At 42.7% G+C, this 15,887-nt stretch overlaps 1 protein-coding gene across 1 annotated transcript; it reads left to right on the top strand.

Annotated features, from left to right (window-relative positions):
* Nucleotides 1-10,425: 10,425 nt before the first annotated feature.
* On the top strand, nt 10,426-11,248 carry LOC130735515 (kunitz trypsin inhibitor 5-like). Its single transcript, XM_057587469.1, has one exon. The coding sequence runs from the start codon at nt 10,483-10,485 to the stop codon at nt 11,086-11,088; it is 606 nt and encodes a 201-aa protein (XP_057443452.1). The 5' UTR covers nt 10,426-10,482; the 3' UTR covers nt 11,089-11,248.
* The last annotated feature ends 4,639 nt before the right edge of the window (nt 11,249-15,887 follow it).

Below are 15,887 nucleotides of genomic sequence, written 5' to 3'. Positions count from 1 at the left end.
CTCACGTGTGTGCTTCATTTATTCATCATTTTAGTCCCCAAAGTAGTGGATTTAGTAAATACTTAATTTTGATGTAGAAATCGTGTAAATATTGTGAGTTTAATGTTTAATCTTTTGTTTTTTTTATGTAGGTTGGAGTTTCATGAAGATTTGAGCAAGAAAACCAAGTGAGGAAAGTTGGCTCAAATTTAGCTTGAGCGGACCGGAAACAGAACTGAAAAATAAGCAAAGGAAAGAGTTCGCTCAAAAGTTGGCTCAAGCCACAACTTTACAGTAGATTTTCAACATAGTTAGCTTGAGCCAACTTGAGTAAGCTTGAGCCAACTGGAGGCGGTTTTAACTACTTCAGCGTGAAGAAAGGTTCGCTTGAGCCAACTTAGCTTGGCTTGAGCCAACTAAGGTCGGCCAGAAACTCTATAAAAGGCCAGACCACGAAATTTTCAGGATCTCTTCCATTTTTTCACCATTTTTCCTCCCTAAAACATTCAGAGGAGGCTGGGCTTCATGGGGGAAGGGTCCCTGGGTCTAGGATTGACGGATTGAAGCTCCGGAGCGTGGCGGCGACCACCGAAGGATCGTGACAACCTCTCGGAGGCGATGGAAAGCTTGGGAAAGCTTCTATCGTCGTGGATCATTCGCCGTTCTTCTGGGTTTCATCTCTTCTTCCTTATCCCTTGTACATGTTGTTTATATTTTTGTATTTAGATTGTTGAAACTTGATTCTTTGATTTGTTGTAAACTCATTCATTAATGTAAATGGAAATATTTCATGTACGGTGTTTCTTTCTATTCTTCATGCTTCTAACCTATCAATTGATAATCAAAAGAGTTCACTAATCTATTAATAGATCGGAAGGTTGATATGAATTAGTGTATGCTTAGTTCAATGAAGGTAGAACGCATATGTCTTAGGTCACAATTTGTGTGTTAAAGTTTTTGCTTTATGTGCTTCAAGTATCAGTGATTTGCGTTAGATTTTCGAGGACTAGCATGAGATCAGGAGATAATTGCGGGTCCAATTCAAGAGAAAAATCACTCACTGAACCAATTGTCTTAAGGTTATAATATATTAGGTAAGAGCAACAGTGGATTTCCACGTGACAGGTGGGGTTCTGAGTTATAACAGGAGTTTCCGGGTGAGAACGGAGATTCGCAAGCCTAAGATACCTTGTATTAGGATAGATTGGTCATTGGGAGTGTCTTTGAGAGAGAACTTGAGTTATATTATTCCTTTTGGGTTTTCTAGATGGTAAGGGATTACTTCTAGGAATTCCAACTGATTCACATAGGCTAGGGATAGTTAGGTGGATAGCTCTCGGCATCATAAGTGAAATGAACTATTACATAAGTGTTTGAGTTGAAAACAATCAAAGGACTAGGTGAGGACATATCTAAATACGTTTTCTTCTTTGTTACCTCAGTAAACCTTCTTTTACTGTTTTCTTTTATATTCAAAAGCTACAAAAACAATTTATCAAACATCTTCTTATCCGTTTGAATCGATATTTAACTGGTGGAACTGATCTTTACACAATCCCTGAGGACAATAAACCCGTATCTACTTTACTATGATTGAATCATAAGGGTTTAGTTCCAAAGCAGTACTAACAAGGAAAAAACCTTTATCAGGTAAGTAATTTATGGAGACTTGGAGTCCTTCTACTAAAGTGATTTTTAGGAGACTTGGAGACTAATTTGTTTGTAATTACTTGTCATATTTAAAGATTTGAAGTACTTGTTTAGTTATGTGTTGTTTTATAGATATGTGTAGACGGTAGTTATAAACTTATGATGTAATTGCATGTTAGAGACTTGAAGTACTTATTTTTTTAATAATTTTCAATATTCCAGATTTATTTTTATTTTAATATAATGAACTGGGCGAGACCCCAGGGTCCCTCGCCCAGGGACGCTGGCTTAGGGCGAGGAGTGCATCAGGGACCTGGGCCTTTGTCCCGGAGGCCCAACTGGCCCATTGGGATGATTTAGAGGCGCTAGGCCCAACTCCCCCACCTATAAGTAGGGGACGGTTACCAATTGTAAGAGACTTTTAGCTCATTTGTGCAATAACAAGCTTGAAATTCAGTTACTTTCTCTCTCTAAGCGGTTACACTCTCACTTCTCACTAGAAATCTCGCATCACGTTCCTTGCATCTTAGGTACTATCCCTCATCTCAATGTTCATGATGGAACATTTGGCGCCGTCTGTGGGGAACGGTAGATTTTGATTCCCGGACTACGTGGATCGCAATTTAGTTTGGAGAAATTCGATTTTCAAGAAGGTTTTCTGCGATTTGGAGATTTTTGGTCGAATTCTTGCTTCATCGACAGAGCTTGATGGAATCGTTTGGCCAACAGGGTAGCGAGGAACCGGAACGGAGTCGCGTTTCTTCCCAACGCACCGCAAGGTCAGGTAGGCATCGCTGGGCAGAGGCACGTCGTGCACTGAGTGACGACTTGAGACTGCAGAATGAGTGTTTGCAGGAGCAATTAAAGTACTATCACCTTAAGCAGTGGAACGACGAGGAGGAGGAGGCTGAGGCCGTTGCGGCGGTCAAACCATTCTCGGCAACAGTGCGAGAGGTGACCATACCGGATGGTATGACAAGCCTCGTGTTGGAAACGTATGACGGAAGAACCAATCCGCAAGATCATCTGCTACGTTTCAATAAGAAGATGGAGATGAGCGCGGTTTCTGATGCGGTAAAGTGTAGAATGCTTCCCTCCACTTTCTGAGGCGCAGCAATGACTTGGTTTATGGCCCTGCCGCAAGGGTCCATAAAGAAGTTCTGCGACTTCGCGTCGAAATTCCTGGGCCATTTCTCTGCCAGCGAGGTCGATGATCTGTTTCAGATTTGGCAGGAGGAGCGAGAGACGTTGGAGCAGTACGGGGAACGGTACAGCGCCGCGTAGGCAAGATTTGAAGAGGCGGAGCCTTGAACATGCGTATGCGCTTTTAGGAGCGGATTGTCGTCAGGAAAGCTGAGCTGCAAGCTGAGTAGGAAACCAGCGCGCTCGATGACGGAGGTACGTGCCCGAGCGAGAGACTACATCATAGAAGAGGAAAATGATGCGCGTGAGAGGAAGCGACTGAGGGCAGCAAATGTGTCGCTGGCGAGGAAGCGGATACAGGACAAAGAGGCAAGTAATGTGCGGAAGGTTAAGGAAGTTGGCCAATTAATTAAGGAATTCAAAGAAAGACCACTCTATTCGAGAAAAGATAACGTGGATCGCAAGCGCTCTCGGCGGGCAACTAACTCCCGCGATGAAAAAGGTCAGAGGGGGACGCGAGCGAAGAATTGGCAAAGTCACTCCTGGGGGCGGCGGCTGCGGAAACGGACGAGGATGGCGAGGACAGAATCGACCCCCGACACAACGTCAAAGGTCGGACCAAGTGGTGTGAATATCACAACCTAGAAATCCATAAAACCAGTGACTGTTTATCTCTGAGGGGCCAAATTAGGCAGTTGATCAAGACGAGACAACCGCGGGTCGCAGGACATGGTTTAGACTGGGACATCATGAAGCGAGCGCCGAATGCAGGAAATGAGAAGATGAACGTGGCGAAAGGGAAGGAAACAGAGGAAGATGTCTACGACAGGGGCGAGGCGATGGCCGGAGCGGTTAACACAATCACAGGGGGCCTTTACGGCAGCAACATCACATCCCATGCAGATGACCCGCCGGTGATAACGGTAAGAATTAATGGTTTCAATGTGCAGAGAGTGCTTTTGGACCGAGGCAGCCTCGCGGATATCATCTCCAGGGACGCATTCGAACGGTTGGGGCTTACAGACAAGGATCTGATACCATACACAGGAAACCTGGTAGGTTTCTCAGGAAAGCAGGTTCAGGTACGCAGCTATGCGGAATTGGACATAGTTTTTGGAGAGGGCGAGGACGCTGAGCTTTTAAGGGTAAGGTATCTGATCCTACAGGTTGTAGCAGTTTATGACGTCATCATAGGACGAGATACTTTAAGTCGCCTCCATGCAGTGACATCCACGCCCCACCTCGCGGCAAGGTATCCACTGCTCTGCGGGAGGAAGGAAAAAATAGCGATGGATCAGAAGGGGGCGATGAAATGTTGCAGCGATTGCATAAACTTGTATGGTGGGAGGGGAGCTGGCGAAGAACACAGGTGTCATGAGCCCGTGGAAACTGAAGGCGGGCAACTGCGTCCGGCTACACAAGGCCAGAGTGACGTGGGCAGACGAGGAAAGCTGGACAGCAGAAAAGCGAATAAGATGAAGAAGGGGGAAAGCTTGGGCGAGGGGGCCCAGAAGGCAGGGCGAGTGAGATACTTTACTCATACAAGTAGCGAGTGGTATGGAGAGAGCTGGGACATGGATGCATCCAGAAGAGGCGTACTGGCGATCGAGACTAGGCTAACCTTTGAACAAGAGCAGCGCCTGAGTGAGTTGGTAGAGGACAACGTTGACCTTTTTAGTTGGGAACGAAAGGAAACCACTTTCGGGGGACTGTCCACATTCAGCCCACCCACGCAGAAGGAAAGAGAGAGGGAAGAAGGGGCAGAGTTAAAGGCAGGAAAAAGGGAAATTCGCCGGCGAGCTGAGACTGAAGAAAAGGGGGAGGCAGAAGGGAAAGATAGCCAGTTGCAGTGTCGTCAGGATAAGAGGAAATGCGAACAACTAGAGGATAGGAGTAAGAGGCCAATGAAATCAGCCTGACGCATCAAGCAGGGTGACAAGGACGAAATACTGGGTACGATACTCTAATCAAGGGAGCGGTCGCAAAGTGGGAATATGGCGAGGAAACAACCAAGAAACTAGGACTAAAAATAAATATGCACTCTTTTTCTCCGACACGGGAGTTTTTTAACGAGGCATCCCTTGATGTAAAATTTACGAAAATCAAATACAAAAGGATATTCTCAGCAATACTCCTAACTACTAACCTGAAACGGCAGCCTGGTGGGAAAAATTCCCTGAAGGTGGCGATCCGAACACGACCTTGATGTCTGGGGATCGCTCCGGAAAGTCCGGCGCTGACCGTAGCCCCTGCAGGCAACGTGTGCGGATAAGTTTCTTATCCAAAGAACCTTCCCGAAATATGGGCGAGTCAAGTCTCCCTGAAACACGGGCGAGCATTTTTAACTAGGCTGAAAGTCTCGGGCAACCTATATGGCCATTGGGCCCCGAGCAACTGTAAGACCCCACCTAATAAGGTTGGAGGGGCCACACCTGCTCTTACGGGAAATATGCGTGTGAACAAAAGCCTCGGTCCAATACCGAGCGAAAGTCCTAGTTATACATGGCACACTCTCAAAACTTTAAGCACTGAAAAACATGTGCTACGCGACAAGGAAGCGAAAGGCGGAATTCATGGTGGCACCACCCGTAATCACGGTGGCCCGTTCGCCTCGCCCGGTTATGGCGACCAAGGCTGGGTGACCCGCTCGCCCCGCCCATTTATATGTTCACTCGTTTTCATTTTTTCCGTTCATTATTTATCTGCTCTCGCATTCATATCAACACATATATAGGGGCATTTATATATAAAACAAAACAAAACAAAAAACACTTTTATTCATAATTTTCTTATTACATTTTAAAATGGAGGATTTCTCCTCATAATCCTACATTGACGATGAAACTCTGCTTTTTCAAGCTCTAGGCGGTGTCGTTTGTACTCCAGTTGGACCAAGCTCTGGCAAACCACTTGCCTCTCAGGACCCTCCGCCATGGCTTCAAGTGCATCCTCCACCGCACGAACCTCAGCATAGTTGTCCAGCTCCCGCTGGAAAAGGCCTTGAAGTTCCTCTACAAACCCAAGGAATCCTCTGAGAGTCGCGTCCATCTCTGGACTCAGCCCCATTCCTAGCAACTGATTTGTCAGTTGGTAGACGCTCGGATCCTCCGGGTGCCTGACATTGAGGAACAGGTCCTCTTCAAATGCCTTCCTCCTAAGCTCATTGATGCAACTCTCAACGTATGCCATTGTCGAATGTATTACAAGATGAAGATGCTCTCTGCAGACCGTTATGAGTTCTATGCTATTTATACACTAAGTTCAGTCTCCAGGAGTTAATGCCAAGGCAGTTTCTCGAGGAGTTTTCCTTGAGAAATGGTGCAACTCACATTAAAGGCATAAGTGTTCCTGGCCGGTGGTCAAGGATAACCTTCTGTTAAAATCTGGGAAAGAGGCGTTTCAGGCACGAGGTTTAGGACTCGTACGGTTCGCATCCGAGAGCTCGTACGGTTCGTAGTTGGAACGGCGTCGGCGAGAAAGGAAAGCAGGAGTAAAAAGGAAAAAAAAATGTATGGAAAGCTGGCGCGAAATGAAACGAAGCAGGACAGGGCACAAGCAAAATCTAGGGCTTACATTAAAAGATAAGCCACAAAAAATATATCGTAATTACAAAATCAACCTAAGAACCGCTAACTTTCTTTGTTTCCTTCTACATCTTCTTCGTTCAGGAAAAGCTCGGCGACAAAGCCTGGGGGGTCGTCGACACCAACCAACCCAGTGAGGGTAACTTTTTTGAATGCTCCCATTTGGTGAAGATCGATCTGGGGATAGAGGTGCTGAACTTGGGCTTTGGCGAGGAAAGAGCCACGACCGCGCTCAAACACGGCGGAAGCAGCGGCGCCTGACCTCATTCTTTCCTCCAAGGCCTTCGCGTCGAGCTGAGCTTGTGTCCTCATCGTGGATAAAGCTTCATCCTTCTTCGCCAGTTCAGCATGAAGGTGTTCGAGTTCGGTCTACATTGAGGAAAGGGCTTGATCCTTGGAGGCCACCAGGTCCACTTTTGCTTCAGATTCCTCCTGAGCCTCCTGCCGAAGCTTCGCAAGGGCCTTCTCCAAATCAGAGATTTTTCTGTCTCGGAACTCCAGGCTGACTTCAGCACGACTAGTTTGTTCGGCCAACTCTTTGGCAAACGAAGTCTCCTTGGCGTTTAGTTGGGCGAGGAACGCCTTACGCTCCTCAACAAATCCAGCGTTGAGGGCGCGGAGGCGCGCCACCTCTGATCACAACACCTCGGCATCCTGGGCCGACCACTTATAATGATGAAAAGTGTGGAACGTCGTCGCCAATGCGCCTTCTGAAACCCTGTCCAAGCCTTGCTGCTTGACCACTTCGTCCATCCTCGCAACTTGCGCTGGCGTCAGGGACAAGGAATATGGAGGCTCTCAATTTGCAAAGCCCTGGGCGGGGCGGGGCTATGATTGGGCGATGAAGCACTAGCAGATGGCATTAAGTTTTGACCAGGAGGCGGTAGGATTACTTTCGCACTGAAGGGAGGCTTGTCGACGGAATCACCCCGGGCGCGAGGCGAGGAAACCGGAGTCGCCAGTGAAGGCTCACCGGGCTGGTTCGGCTTGGGAGTCTCCTCAGGCCCGCGAAAAGCTGCGGAGATGACATGAGTTCTTTCCCTGCCGGAAGACGATGTAGCGGCCACGGGGTGTGGTCTGTTTGGGGACGGGAGAGAGGTCTCCTCGCCAAGAGGCCTCTTCCCACTCACTTTTAACAGGGACGTTTTGTCTCCCTTCAGGTTGACTCACGGGGGGGGGGGGAACAAGACGTTTCCTTTCTTCTCAAAGGCGGTCAGAAGGCCCTCGCTGACTTGGCGTATTTTTCCTGAAGCAAAGAGCGGCAAGGGTAAGCTAGCAGAAAGCGGGAAAGACGGAGTAGGTAGTGAGAAAAGATTTACCGATTACACGAGTGCAGTCCAAAACCGGGAGTCTAGCCAGGAAGCTGATGACAGTTTTGTCCTCAGGGGTCAGGGAGTCCTCGGGCGGGTCAATTACTTGGCGCACTTCCTGGGTCCAGTAAAGGGGAAATCAGGTGGTGTCGTCCCTATGGGTAAAAACGTCGGGATACTCGTGGGACACCATGACCCTGAAGAACTTCCGAGCCAAATCGACAGCAATGCTGGGCCAAAAAGGGTTGAAGCGCTGACGCCCGGGTCTGGCTTCCAGGGAAACCCAGTTACGTGGCGGCGACGGCTGGGCGGACACACGATAGAAATAGAAGAAGTGGGAGGGTTCAGGCTCTTGCTGAATCACGTCGCAAAGGATTTCAAAGCATCGTAGGAAAGCCTAACTGTTGGGGTGAAGTTGGCTAGGAGCGACATTGATGCTGTGAAGCACGGAGCATATGAAGGGGGAAAAGGGAAACCTAATTCCCAAACTGGTGAACATGTATCCATACACATAGAAGAAGTGGGGAACACCCACGTGGTTGTCTTGGGGACGGAGCCAAGGACGTTCGGCGGTTGTGCACACGCCGTAACTCATGAGGTTGTCAAGAGGTTTCTCATGGCAAAACCCACCGGATTCCGAAGAAATTTCACAAATGGATGACCACTGATCCAAGCTGGATGGTTGGTTGGGCATCGTTCCGGCGGGCAGGGCCCTAACGGCGGGAACCGGCAAGGATTCCCAGGTTCTCGTTCGGAAGGCAACGATGTCTTTCTCTTCAAGCGGAGCTCCCCCTGTGGGGGGCAGATCAACCGGAGGAACGCACCGCAGAGGAGTGGCGACGGTGACATTACGCTTGGAATTTCTGGTTTGGCGCTTTGGCGTCATTATGAAAAGGGTGCAAGAAGTGAAGGTTACTCTGATGCTGTGAAGGTTCGCCGGAAGAAAGGCGGTGCGCAGAAAGTCGCAAAAGCTAAAGCAATGAACTGTGGAAAAGGTTCGCGCAAGATGGGAAGCAAGATTGTAATCGTGAAAGGATTAGAAGAATGGGTAGGACAACACCTTTGTAAACGGGAAATATCGTTTGGAAGGAAACATGTGAAGAAAAGCTAATGGAGGTTGTTGTGAAACGTGGAGGAAAAGTGGGGAATCGTGCCCCATGACGTCAGGAAATGATATGATGGCAGTTGCGGGATTTTGGGGAATGGAGATGACGCATTAAATAAAAAGGTGCAACGATTGAAGCTGATTGGTTTAAATTCAAATTGTCAGGCTCAACCATGATTCGAAGGGACGTTTCAGGGAAGCAGTTGAGATTTTGCAGACCTAGGCTGCCACGTGTCGTAGGCCCAAAAGCATCAAGGTCTCAAGGTGCAAGACGCGTGCGTGGCCACGACGGAGCGAGCAAATCACGTGTCATCGCCACAAGCTGGCTTGTAGACTCAAGCCGCCAAGGCGTTCCAAATTTCAAATTTTTAGGCCTTAGATTACCAAGCCATGTTGGCCATTGCTCTTTACTTTCGTGCCTTATGTTTAGCGTAAGTTAGTTTCTTACGTCCATCGCCTTGTCTCTTTTGTTTAAAGACACACTTAGCTCTCATGCTTCGAGTTCGGTGTCTTGTGGACTGGGCGAGACCCTAGGGTCCCTCACCCAGGGACGCTGGCTTAGGGCGAGGAGTGCATCAGGGACCTGGGCCTTTGTCCCGGAGGCCCAACTGGCCCATTGGGATGATTTAGAGGCGCTAGGCCCAACTCCCCCACCTATAAGTAGGGGACGGTTACCAATTGTAAGAGACTTTTAGCTTATTTGTGCAATAACAAGCTTGAAATTCAGTTACTTTCTCTCTCTAAGCGGTTACACTCTCACTTCTCTCTAGAAATCTCGCATCACGTTCCTTGTATCTTAGGTACTATCCCTCATCTCAATGTTCATGATGGAACATATAACGATCCAATCAATCCATCCAAACCAACTCGAAGATTGTCGGATTGAGTTGGTTCGGGTTCGTAGGTGAAAATTCACGAAATCCAACCCAAACAGTTTTAATCGGTTCGGATCCTGATTAGCCTGAAAATCCGTCGAACCCAACCTATGTACAACTCTAATACTTATATCGGATACGTATCCGATACTGGTACTTCACCATTTTTGAAGTACCCATGCAACCTAGCCAAACAAGCATTTGACTTCATCACTTCCCCTGACTCAGTTCTTAACTCAATGTAATAATTTTTCGTAGTTTAAATCATCTTTTTTGTTTGGCTTAAAACAGTGTTCATCTATCACAAGACAATAAAAGTGTGTTTGTTATCGGGAAATAAAGTACCAATGGAAAAGGCTGACCCCTAGGGAATGGCCAGCACATGCCCTACCCGCATCTAAAGAAAAAAATGAATTCAAATACTACACATTTTTCTTTTAGCAAAGATTATTCATTGGTTCACATAATATTATTCTAATAGCATTTTTAATTTAAATCAGCTTCTTTTTCTTCATATTTAATTTTTCCATTTGGATTAACCATTCACATAAACTTTTTTCTGAAATTGATTATGTCTTTTTGAATAAGATATTCAATGGACACCCCTTGATACTCTCAGATGGTGGGAACACTGAACAACCATTTGGCTTCATCACTGCACGGGACCTGACTCAATTCTTTCTTCCAAGCCTATAGAAAATATTATCTTCATGCAAATTGATCCATTGATCTATGACAAACAAATCTCATGTTCCCCTATAAATAGAGGTTACCCTTTCCTTCTCTACAGAGTCATATCCTATATCTATATTTCTTACAACCCAAGAGAAAAAAAAATGAATACCTCAAAGTTATTAGCATTTTCCTTTATTTGTTTTGTCTTGATTGTCCTAACTTCTGCAGCAGCACCTGAACCAGTGCTTGACATCTCAGGCCAGAAACTGAGCACAGGTGTCAGTTACTACATTTTGCCTGTCTTAAGAGGCAAAGGTGGAGGGCTAACACTTGCAAGCAGAGGCAACACCTCTTGTCCCCTTTATGTGGTTCAAGAGAAGCTTGAAGTCTTGAAAGGCCACGCAGTTACCTTCACACCCTACAATGCTAAAGATGGTGTCATCTTCACCTCAACTGATCTCAACATCATCTCCTCTCCCAGAAAATCGCCCTGTGCCACATCCCCAGTGTGGAAGCTTCACAAAGTGCTGACTGGGGTGTGGTTTTTGGGTACTGGTGGTGATGAAGGAAATCCAGGTGCTGATACTATTGTCAATTGGTTCAAGATTGAGAAATCTGGTCAAGACTACGTCCTTTCATTCTGTCCCTCAGTTTGCAAATGCAATACTCTATGCAGGGAACTTGGGATATATATTGATGGTGGGAAAAAGCATTTGGCTCTCAGTGACAAAGTTCCATCCTTTAAAGTCATGTTCAAAAGGGCTTAAGTTTAATTTTCAGCAATCCTAAGCTAGCTAGAAATGAATAAAAGTTGTCGAAACTACTAGTCTAGCTTGAAATCAATTTCAATTATGTTCTGCTGCACAACATGTGCCTTTGTAAGTTTTGGTTTGGTGCAATCAATGTTTCTTGTTTTCTTGTGCTTTATTTCCTTGTGTTGCTAAATTATGTGGTAATATAAATGTAAAGACACTAGCAGAGAAAACCAATGGCAGCCCCTCTGAAACACAGGATCACATTTTGGTCATTGACTCATTGACATGACACGAGACAGGACATTTGTATACATGTTACAACACTAGAATTTGTGCAACATAATCAACAAATTCCCTAGTTTAATTAAGACTTAAGAACAATGAAATGCAATAAAATTCAGAAGAAGTAGATATTAAACTTTTCATAATTTAACATAACTTTTCATTTTCTGCACTTAATCTGCAGAGGAAGACATGCACTCATCATGAGTTGGTGTCTAGAATATTTGTTCACTGTTTAGCTGTTGTCCACAATTTCGAGGAACACTGTGCTATCCTCACTCTTCCTCATCCATCTCTCACTATTCAATTGCAATATTTGAGTCTCACATTAAAATATGAGCTTTTAATAAGAGGTTTATAAGACATAGGGCTCTTTAACTTAAACAGCTAGTTTTTGTGGTATTGTTCTTTTGAAGTTATGTTCTTATCAATTCACTCACCAAACCGGCAACCACCCGAACATACCCTGAGCGAATGAAAAATGCTTTGTTTCATTGAATAATCTCTATAATGAACTATATTGGATATAAATGAATACATGAGCTCATAGAGGTAATAGTGTACTATAACTCACTCACCAAAGTGATTAACAAATGAAAAAAATAAAGCTAAGAACAATGTAACTGACTAATAAAACTGACTGAGTTTATTTACAGCCTACTATCACCCGCAAGTTGGTGGTGAAAAATGTTCACCATAGTGTAGTATAAAATTTCACTTTTTTAAAAAAAAACTATAGGATAAAATTTCACTAGGTGTGAAAACATGAGAAAGATAATAGTCTCTTAAAAGGTCTAACATTTAGACATTTAATAGGTTATTTTCAACCTTAATTTGGGAGAAATCTTATGTCACTTATTTTACATAACATTTTTTTAGTTGAATTATATATGTAAAAAAATTTGTGATTGTTTACAACTTTTAATCATTTGGATTTAAAGTTTTCCTTTTGGCTCTCCCTCAGACAATACACAACGGGTATACAATGTTAACTAGACAGTTAGAAGGATTAGAAGATATGCACAAACTGATTCATCATTTGTCTTCCACCAAAATTTTCACGAAGTTCAACAAGAACTCTTTACCAAGCATTTTCAAACTCAACAAGTATTCTTTACCAAGTCTCTCATGGATAAAAAAATATTACCAAGCCATCAGGCTCAACAAGTATTCTTTACCAAGTCTCTTCAGATTCAACAAGTATTCTTTTACCAAGCCTATTCAGGCTCAAAGTATTCTTTTACCAAGCCTCTTCAGGCTAAACAAGTATTATTTTAATAAACCACTCAAGACTCAACAAGTATTCCAATGACTTCTCCTTCGAGTATTATTGTACAAGTCTCTCTAGGCTTAACAAGTAGTGGCTGGACTCCTCCTCTAGCTTTATGAATGAATTTCAATTTACACTCACTAGAGATGCACATGATTGTACTAGTTTACAACTCTCTTAGAGTACTTACGCGATAGATCTCGTTTGACATTAGTATGCTCTCATTCCTAAGATCTCTAATTCTCAACCGATTTGGATATGCGTTGTAGCATGGTTGTCTGGTCTTGATCACTATTCTTTCTTCACTCTCTTTCTCAATGTATGTGCATTCTTTTGAGCCTTTTTGTCTCTTTCTTTTAGAGGTGTTTCATGAATCTTCTATATGAGAGTACAATATATTGGCGCATATTTCTCCATTGTGCATTTTTTATGTGTTACAAGCTTCATTGCTTACAAATGACCATATCCTCATGACTGGTGACGCTCTTTCATTGAACACTCTCTTCAACTTAAGATTCGACTTTTATATGTGAAGAAGATAGAATAATGACAATTAGAGCTAAAGTCGGAACGACTCTATTGCATGATGTTTGAGTGTATACTTCAATAAGCTTCAAGTCTTGACGGTTCTTTTTCTCAGGTGTTCAATTTGATAGATAATTGATCTTGATAAGAGAGATAATGTTTAATAGGAGCCTTCTTTTTCGTCTCCTTGTTGTGCATTAAATTCTCTTGACTGTTTGATTGTGCTTTCAGTTGTGTACCTGTTGAATGTGGTAGTTGAAAACTTATGACAAAGAGTTTTCCAATAGAGTGATGTCAAAGAAGGCTTAGCTTATCTATGCTTTCAGTGCTACTCCTTTTTTGTTAATAGGGCTATGATGGCAGTCGTTTTTCAACCAAATATGTTGATTTTCTTTTTGTGGACTTCTTGTAGTTGTACATTGGTAATAGTGTACCAATATTCTTCACATTCAGCATGTTGGAGAAGCTTTTGGTAGATCATGTTCTGTAGAGTACCTAATATGTGATGTATTGTGTCTTTATTGACCATACTTTGTCAGACGGTGAATTTTTCATGTTGTGTGTCGTTTGGAAATTAGTTGATCCTTGCATTACTTTTTGCTTGTGGAACAAAAATCATTTCTTTTGAACTTAAAGATGATATGACTCTGAAGATCTTTCAATTCATAGTTTCTTCAATCTTTCTTCTTTAGAGCTTGTCATTCTTAGAAGATTATATCTCTCAAAGGATAGATTGTTGAAATTTATATTGATGTTTACTTTTTCTTATGTATATTTTGATGTACTTTTTAGCAGGCTCTAAGTAGATGATCAACCTTTTTGTTTCTTGTAGTCTTCTAGATATTCTTTAATGAATTTTTATTAGACAATTGACTTTATGTTTGAGAAGACTTGATTGTACGTAGACAATATTCTTATGTTTTTGCGATCTTCTTTCTTTTGCTTGATCCATGTACCTTATCTCATTAGCACTTTGAATAACATACAATTATTAGCTTTTATAACTTTGTTTTTTGTCATCATTAAACTGAGACGGGGGTTTAGGATGGAGACTTTATTTTCCTAATACCTAAGACATTTAGTTCGATGTGAAATGTGTAAATCTCACAAAATACAAATGAATACATATTTATAAGATAAGTTCTTAACTACCATTACATAAGGAAAATAATTATACTACAACGCATGTTTTCAATTGTTCTTCGACTTCTTCTAGTGTTTCTACGTAGCTCTTGGCCACTTCTGTTTCTTCCACGTATCTTGTGGATTTTGTCCATCCTCCAAGTGCCTTTGAAATGCTTCTTCTTGACAAGTTGTTGATGCTTATCGAAATGTACCTCAAAAATGGCGGTTAAATGAGTCTAATGTTTTGTCTTGAAATGAACATCAAAATCTAGGCCAAAATGTACCCTAAATTTTAGGTCAAAATGAGTCTATAAACTTAGGTCAAAATAAGCCACAATGTTTAAGTCACAAATACAATATGTTTGGATGATTATCACTTTACGTCTCAAAACTACTTATAGTGATTTTTCTTTTCTCAAAATCACTTGTTTGACAAACATGAAAAATTACCGAAACTCAAAGAATGTAACGCCTCAATTTCTCAACCAGGGGCCACATTAGTAACCACTAAAAAACAAGGACCAATTTTTTAAAATTTATTTTTCTAAACTTCCCATTTTCACAAGTGGCAGCTCATCTGAGAAGTTCCTCGAAAGTGAGGTGTTTTCCCGAATGATGTGCTTAAGTAATAAGACTTTCCTAGCCAGAAAAACCTGAGAATTCTCATCACAAAATAAACAAGATATTCTGAAGCCTCACTTGATAAAACCAAGTTCGAAATTCAAGTTCAGCAACAATAACAGTAATTAAAATACCCAATATATAAATATAATTGCAATTCAAAATAATTATCTTTGCACTCATGTGCTTCGACAAAACAAAGAAAGAATCTAGATTTCAAAAGTACTAAATAACGAGATGATAGCACTAAGGTTCCTTCATATGCACCGTATTGAAGAAGAAGTCATAGATCTTTGTCTTCACCACTTCAAGATCATCGTTGATTCTTCGATCAATCGCCTACGGCAGCATCTCCATAGCCTCCGACACGAAAAACATCATAGGCTACTTGGTGAACCATCTTTCTTACCTAATGACATTAAGCGCTCAAACAACAAGTAGCAAGCAAGAAATGATTAACTCGCACAAATCGAGATAAACTATTTAGTCATAAAAAGATAATAAACATGTTACCTACAATCACTAATCAACATAAATTCAAAATAATAGTTAGGGTTTGCAAATCTAAAATGCAATGTATATGATTCTACCTACAATAACCGATCAATATCACGTCGCAAGGTGGGACAATCAAACGTGACAACTAACCATTACATTGTCACTTCATCAAAACATCAACTACGATTCTGGCATCAACTCATACAATTTCTCAACGTCATGCTACAAACTTCCAAGAGACATGTTAGTCTCTCCAACAATTCAAGTTTAGCAACAAATATACATTTAGCATATAATATCCAACAAGCATAAAGCAAGTAGTTGATATCACAAACCAACTTCGATATAGGCAACAATCAAATATAAGAAACTTCATCTCAACCACATGAATATCAATATATGGCATACATGACTCTAGACCTCTAGGACAAAGTTACCCTTACCGTCGTAGGTAATAGAGCATGAACGTCACATCCAACCTTGAAAAAAC

Source organism: Lotus japonicus, chromosome 2, assembly GCF_012489685.1.
Source record: "Lotus japonicus ecotype B-129 chromosome 2, LjGifu_v1.2".
NCBI classification, from domain to species: Eukaryota; Viridiplantae; Streptophyta; class Magnoliopsida; order Fabales; family Fabaceae; genus Lotus; species Lotus japonicus.
Note: the sequence above shows the minus strand (reverse complement) of the source record. Positions and strands in the feature narration are given on the sequence as shown.

Excerpts from the sequence above, each read along its gene's own strand:
- LOC130735515 (XM_057587469.1), top strand. The coding sequence starts at position 10,483 with ATGAATACCTCAAAGTTATTAGCATTTTCCTTTATTTGTTTTGTCTTG.